The 7,374-nt window shown below is 40.7% G+C and overlaps 2 protein-coding genes and 2 long non-coding RNA genes across 5 annotated transcripts in view; 2 read left to right on the plus strand and 2 right to left on the minus strand.

The window, feature by feature from the left end:
- The window catches only part of ap1m3 (adaptor related protein complex 1 subunit mu 3), a 36,637-nt gene extending 32,164 nt beyond the window's left edge, over positions 1–4,473 (plus strand). The window contains exon 12 of the mRNA XM_032525418.1: positions 2,846–4,473. Within this exon, the coding sequence (XP_032381309.1) occupies positions 2,846–2,868 (23 nt within the window). The 3' untranslated portion in view covers positions 2,869–4,473. The remainder of the gene's footprint in view (positions 1–2,845) is intronic.
- Positions 459–2,437, plus strand: LOC116695290 (uncharacterized). The gene is made up of 2 exons (XR_004333413.1): positions 459–1,742; positions 1,952–2,437. It is a non-coding gene; the product is annotated as an uncharacterized LOC116695290 (long non-coding RNA).
- LOC116695289 (uncharacterized) overlaps positions 3,951–7,374 on the minus strand; it is a 23,567-nt gene continuing 20,143 nt past the window's right edge. The window contains exon 3 of the long non-coding RNA XR_004333412.1: positions 3,951–5,453. This is a non-coding gene — a long non-coding RNA (uncharacterized LOC116695289). The remainder of the gene's footprint in view (positions 5,454–7,374) is intronic.
- Positions 6,956–7,374, minus strand: part of tmem125a (transmembrane protein 125a) — a 13,355-nt gene continuing 12,936 nt past the window's right edge. For both annotated transcript variants that reach the window (XM_032525420.1, XM_032525419.1), the window contains one exon: positions 6,956–7,374. This exon is cut by the window's right edge and continues 2,172 nt beyond it. The gene's annotated coding sequence lies outside the window, so the exon portion shown is untranslated.

The following is a 7,374-nucleotide window of genomic DNA, read 5'->3' on the forward strand; positions in this document are numbered from 1 at the left end:
ACACACACACACACACACACACAGGGTGCATCCCCGGCTCCTCTTCTGGTCTCCCTTTCTTAGTCCATCCCACCGAGGAAGCGTGGGAGGGACGCAAGGAAGACGTGCGAGGAGAAGTAAACGAGGATGTGTTTTTAGAGGGATCAGTCATCCTTTCCTCTGAAGCGTCAGGTTAATTTGCGGGGGCGAAGGCTGCTCCGTGTATCTCCTCAGGGATCTCTCCTCAATGCTCACTCCTCGGGGCAGGAATAAGAGCTTTGAGACGGCCTTCACAGAGGTGGGCCAGAACAACTTCCAGTTTAGCCGAGGACCGAGGAGCAATCAAATATGGGAAGTGAGTTCCAGTCATTGTACCAAGGCAACCGGACTCTAGGGGCTGTCACACATTGAAGTTTGAAATAGCACATTACAATATAACATATCTTATGTCATATTGTGTGAGACTTGTGAACTCCACTTTTGCTTTTTCAGTTTTTTTTTTAATTATTTTAAGTTCATGTTCCCTAAAATCAGGATGGTTTTTTTGTCCATACCCATTAGCAAATCGGAGGTTACCCAGAGGTCAAATATGATGTTTTCCTTGCGAGAGCAGTGTAAGGATCGGCTATTCAGTGTGTGCCCTAGGAGTGAACCCAGTTGTATAACATCCATCATATCCATTACCTGGCTCAATCATCATGAGCCATGACCTAAGGGGCTTAGAAGGACACTACACATGATGCCAAGGATAGAGACTTTACAAGCCTGCTAGCTTGTGGCATAAAAGTCTTTCTTTCTCAGTTGTCCAGACTTTTAACAGGGCTATGGTAAAGCTGAGCGAATGCAGTAAAGTTTTGTTTTGCGAAGCTGGTACCTGGGATCTGTAGATTCAGTCTCTGCCCTGGGAATGAACTCTTCTGAATCTCTATCTGTCAAACTCATGTGTGACACCAAGACATTTCTCAGTGAATGTGAGCTTTGAATCAGCTTTTTCACCCCACTATCTTGAGATTTTACCTGGAAAATATGTTGAAGTAGCTACCTCTCTACCTTAAACACATGGCTGATTTGTGGACATATCACACATAATTGCATATTTCCACATTAAAGCCACAGTATATTGATGAGAACGCAGCAAAATCCTACTTACTAGCTCGCTAGTTATAATGTCGGTACCTCCACTGGACCACTGCCAGAACTCCTTAAGTTTCATATCTGCCATACGCCTGAGAGAGATAAACCTGACTCTATAACATCCTTCATATCCATTACCTGGATGTGTCAGGTACGAGTCGGGGGCGGCTGGATGTTGAATGATGCCATGAAGCTCCCAGGGTGGCACTCAGTGAATGCCAAGTTCACTATCGCCTTGCTGTAACATCAGCCAGGAAGCATGAGAGAGAGAAGAGGAGGAGGAGGACAGAGGATGAGTAAGAGTGAGAGAAAGAACAGTGATGAAGTTGGGGGAACTGGAGAGAACGCTATCACCTTTCTCTTATTGTTACCATCGGCAACATGCGGAGGGAAAAGCAGAGAAGACAGTGCTGATCACATTTCACTCAGCACTACATGCACACACACTCGCACTGATTAAACAATACCCTGATACTGTAGCCTGACTGTGCTGACTTATTAATGAGTGATGAACCGGCATAAAACAGCCGTACAGCAGTAATTTCACGACTGTCAGTGGTCAGATTATGATCGGGCAGCATCACACTGCATCTGGATCTGAATGTTGATGCTGTTTCACAGATGTCCTAGTCTGGCTATCCCCAGACCAAGCTCAATCTTTTAAGATTAAACAGTAATCTGGGGGGGTCTACTCTGTATTTTCTACTGAGGCGTGATTGGGCTAACGGGCATAGTTCAAATGACTCTGTACGCAATTGGATAATCCTTCAACCAATCAGACCAACGATCCTCGCAGATTTGTAACGGAAGCAGGATAGAAAAATGTACAGATTTCCAGAAATTAATAAGCAGAGTTTGTAAGCATCAACATGTACACAATGTTATCTATATAACATACAATTTTTGGATTGTGGACACATATATAACTTGAAGTGCAAGGTAGAGTTTGTTGTGTGTGGACATTGGACCTGAATCTGTGGATGAAATTACTTTTGTGTTGGTTAATTCATTGAAGTAGTGCAGTTTCAGATAGCAGTCTTAATGGCCAGAGGTATTTGGACATCCAGTTATTACACACATATGTGTGATTATTGATGTGTTTTTTTTTAAACAACGGATGTTGCAGTTGAGGTTTTCTTGCCTCTGGACCAGAACGCAGAACAGAAAGTGTCTTCCCAAAACCACAAAGTTATACAATACAACTTTGTGTATTAAATACAAATACATTAAATACATACAGTAAATACACTTTTGTCTAAAATACCATTGTGTGCTGTTGCATTCAAATCTGTCATTGGAACAAAAGGTGTCTACTTCAAACCATGAAAAGCAGCCCCAAACCAAAAGTACACACACATATGTGGGCACTGGTGACCAAATGTGCCATGTAGTGTTGTCTTTTCATTAGACAGTCCTGGATACACAACATCATAACTGAGTAAATCTTGATTTTACCAAATGAAGAGTAAGATATTGCCAGTATTTATTATAAAAAATTTGATTTTAACACACTCTGTTTCAGTCTGGTCTAGAAATGGAGTATTAAATATCTGTCTTAGAAAGGCATGTGTTAAATGTTGGTAATGTGATGTAGTAGAACGCAGTGACTGCTAGTATTCATGCAAATCTTATTTAGGGATATAATGGGGCTCATATTGGCAATGATGTGATGTGGAGGAGTGATGAGGGGAAGAAAGCTGTGTTAATGCTCTGCTGTTACATTTCTTGGCAGATTACCAGCTCCGGACACAGTAAAGGGCACAGATGCTGCTAGACGAATGGATATTTTTTCCCTCTGTCTGTCTTCCTCTCTTCTTTCCTCTCCTCTCTCTGTTTCTCTGGCTGGGCCCCGTCTGCAATGGACATCAGAGGACAAGCACATGAGGACACATGAAATGAGTTTCCCACCCTGAACGGGAAGGAGATGTCATCCCTTCCTGTAAGACTTTCTCAACTCAAGACGGGAAAGGCTGTTGCATCACCTCTGACCTGTGATTTCTTTTTTAAGGGCTCCTCAGGACTCCAGCAAAACGTCTTAATATGGGAATAATGAACTGATGACTTTGTGATGCTGTCTGGTTCTGGCAAGCTCTCATCTCCTCACTTTTAATGTCAGGCCCCTTAATGCTAATTGCACAATTTGGGGAAAATACATTATTTTTAACTACATTTTTTTCAGAAAAGAAAACATTTTAAAATATAGAATTTGGAGCATTATCTTGGCTTGTCCACTGAAACATGTAGCTTTCACTGTGTAACATGCAAACCCAAAAAATAGTGCCAATACACAGTAACTGTGATGGGTAATGGAGAGAATTTTATTTGTCAAAGGGATGGAATATTGCAGATGGGTGATTTTATTCTCAATGAAAAGAGTGCAGTGTCAGATCAGATTTTATTCTTTTCTATAGAGAAAGTTGTTGCTCCATGCAGGATGTTAACCACTAGACCACATCTTGGGACACCTGTTAGCATTTTTAACTGTGAGGGGTTTTATTCCTCATTTGTTTTGTCCTTAATAACCACTTTATGATCCATATACAATACATTTTAACTTTGTTGATAATCTCCATTCCTCTCAAAGGCATATGTTTTCCGGAACTTTTATATTATATATTCATTGCCTTAAAAGAATTGCCTATGAGCACTGTGAAAATAATCCCCAGTGCACTGAAACTAACACCAGTGACCAGATCAATGATTAATAAGGCACAATATGGTATGAAGCGTTGGCAGTGTAACATTATACCATTAACGAGCTCTCATGGGGCCTGTAACCTTGTCCCTTAGCTTGCACCTTTTAGGTCAGACTGAAGGAATGAGCATGGTGCAGATTGTTGTCATATTTATATCTGTTGTTTATACTGTACTAGTTAGTCCCCTGTGGAAAATGTTTGGATGAAACGGAGGTTAATAGGAGGGGAGGGGAGGTAAAATAACCTGAAGGTATTTCTTTGCAGAATCTGAGAATATCGACAATATGTTGAGGTAATTGTTTTTTTCCATGACTCTTTATCTGTTTTATATGTTGACCTCTGCAGGCCCATATACTTCTTCAAAGCAGTTTGTAATGTGTTTTACTCCCTCTGTTGTGCATGCATTGCACCACATCAGTTCAGCTGCACTGCCAACAGCAAAGAAGAGAGTCCTGTGTTGAGTTATTGCATCTCTGCTGTTAAGTACAATTACAACAGATTACAATCCTCCCATTATATTGTGTGGCAACAGTTTTATGACACCATGAGGATTGTTAATAAGTGTGTTTGTGTGTTCTCACGTATTTGCATTTATTTATCCACTGCTATTTGTTGATGGGAAGCAAAGGGATATATTTAGGAATAAACATTTTTTTGTATCTTGTTTTGGAATACTATTTATTTTCTCCCTATTTTTTTCTAGTTTCCAAGATTATGTTTTTGAGTTTAGAGAGAGACAAAGCATGACTGTCAGCAGGCTACAGAGCACCGTGAGGGGACCATCCTTTCAGGGGCCATTGCAGTTCATGTGGTGATTACAGTTACATTTGGGCAGGTTTAAAACACCGGTCCCCTTAAGTAGTACTCCTGGGACATGAACACGCATTTCTGGCTCTTTTGTTTTCCCAGGGACACAAGCTCCGCTTCCTGGCTTAAAAAGAGTTTTATGACCCACCATCCACCCCAATGACCCACCCACCTAAAAAGGGAAGTTTCTGAATGTACTGAGACCAAAACCCATGGCAGAAAAGTGACAGCCAAACTAAGCTTTGACATAGAACATTAGAAATGACATTTGGGGAAAATATATGCAATTTTCATTTGGACTTGGAGTAAGTCATAGCTGAACACATTTTTGCCTAGTTTAAATTGTTTGTGTTCAAATACATTCTCTGTCTTGGCCTGACAGAAAAGCTGTCCTCCCGCTCAGTCCTCTCTCCACAGTATCAGAGCTGCCTCCTTCATCGCTTTGCTCCTCTCTGCATGCTATCATGCATCAATACACAATATGCCCTTGCTACTTTATACTGAGGGTCAAAAGACGGATGCATGTAAGTAGGGATTACTGGATGTCTGTGTGTTGTAAAAAAGTAGCGTGAACCTTGCTGTTTGTGGTGTGTGTGTGTGTGCAGTCTGTGTGTGTGTCTGTGCGTGTGTGTGTGCGTGCGTGTGTGTCTGTGTGTGTGAGAGAGAGAGTGGTGCTAGTCTATACCAGCCCCTACAGGCTGCTGCCTTGTGCATTGTGCTTTCAGTTTGCTGTCCGTCATCACGCCAACAATGTTTTAACTGTGTGAGCCCTTTTGTGTCAAGGCAATAGGCTGTGCGTATGTGCAGACAGATAAAGAGGCGTGACTGACTCTCTCTCTCACACACACACACATACACACACACACACACACACACACAAGTGAGACACGTTTTCTAAGGTTTTTCCATAAGGCGATGTGAGAAATGAATCTCAGGGGCTTTGGAAACATTTTATAAACCCACTTGACCTTCATTTGCCACTGTGCACAGTGTGTTTTTCTTAATGGTGAGAGCTTGTTTTGTAGAAAGTGTATGTTTCAACACTTCTAACGAATGAGATTCAATAATAGCAATTACAGCAATGTCAGCAAACTGAAAATTCCCATAATCTAGTGAAAGATGATGAAGCATATTGACAACACAGTTCAAACTTTCGCAAGTGCATTGAAATTCTATGACAGACCATGTGGATGTAATGGATTCAATTTCACTGATTTTTTTCCAGCAACAGTTATTTATCCTTCTCTGCTTTGTGAGGAGAGATAATGGCCGGTTATCTGAGCCACAGAGTACAATACTTTGAAAAATTACAATGTTGTATGTGTATTGTTTTCCATCCTGTTTTATTTGAACACATATCTTGAATATTTTGTTCTTCAAGTCATACTGTCATAAAGGAAAATGAAAAATGTTTAATTGAATGATTTATTTAGTGATGATAAGTAGCCTAACGTTTTATATTTGTTCTGTTTCTTTGCATGTTTAAAGCTATAGTGCGTAGTTTCTGTCACCCCCAACACAACAAAACTGTTGGCACATCCACGTGATACAAGCCTTGGGTGATCCTCACCACCCCCACCCCTACTCCAGGCAGTTGCTAGTAGCCAAGGAGGACACAGAAGATTAAAAAAACATGGACTCTTCAGAAGAGGTCATTATCTTTACTCGATTTTCTGTTTGCATAAGTTGCCGGACAACACCAGTTTCTGAACATTGTCATACGGAGAGAGTTGTTAATATAAAAAAGTTACGCACTAAAGCTTTAACTTAACATGCTTATTTTAGACAACATGACTTTGGACAAAAATAATTTATTTTTACTATAGATTTTTAGTTATGACTAGTCACGTAAACTTTATTTGTTGCTCTATGTTAATACAACTTGACCTGTTGAGTTTTGCCTTGTGTAAAAAACTTAGACGGTGTAAGGCAACAGGTTTTGACACAAATTTCTAGTAATATCAACTAATTCAGGATAACAGTGTTGATTAAATCAAATACTCTTTGTCTTCCAAAAATGCCACCTCTTTCTAGTTGTTGTTATTTTTTAAGATAATTTTTTGGGGAATTTTTAGGTCGCTATTTGACAGGACAGCGGAAGACTTGAAAGAGGGGAGAGAGAGGGGGGATGACACGCCGCAAAGAGCCGTAGGTCGAAGTCAAACCCGCGGCTGCGTGTCGAGGAGTAAACCTCTACATATGGGCTACCCTATTTCAACCTAGTTAAACACTTTGGGAAATAATTTTACTTGCTTTTATTAATTCATGACTGTCTGCTGCTTGTGTGTGCCCAATGCAGCCCCGTTAATCTGCAGCTTGTTAGAAACACCTCTTTTTTGAAATAAGAATTGACAATGACATTGTCCTCACAGTCTTTATGGATCTCTGCAGTTGCCTACTTAGACACTCAGCGGACGCATTGGCATTCACATAGATTTCGGCTTCTGATGAATGTTAGTCCAGTAGCTAGATATAGTCTCTTAAGTTCTGATTTGGTATCTACCAACTCCTAAGGAAAATACCTTTAGCAAGATGCTAGCTAGTTCACCAGCCAAAGTATCTTTGTTTGCCAGTTGGAGGTGGGTAGCCTACTGAATGTGGTTTGCTATACAGTGAGGCTTATCAGAGCTTCATGGCTGAAAATGTTTGCAAGGGTTGATGAGAATGAGACTCCATATTATATGAACAATGAGCAAAGAAGCTAAGAAAGTCAAGTTGCAGCTGCAGCGATTTGTGAATCTCCATGTCTTTAGCACAG

This window comes from Etheostoma spectabile, chromosome 9 (assembly GCF_008692095.1).
Source record: "Etheostoma spectabile isolate EspeVRDwgs_2016 chromosome 9, UIUC_Espe_1.0, whole genome shotgun sequence".
In the NCBI taxonomy this organism is placed as follows: Eukaryota; Metazoa; Chordata; class Actinopteri; order Perciformes; family Percidae; genus Etheostoma; species Etheostoma spectabile.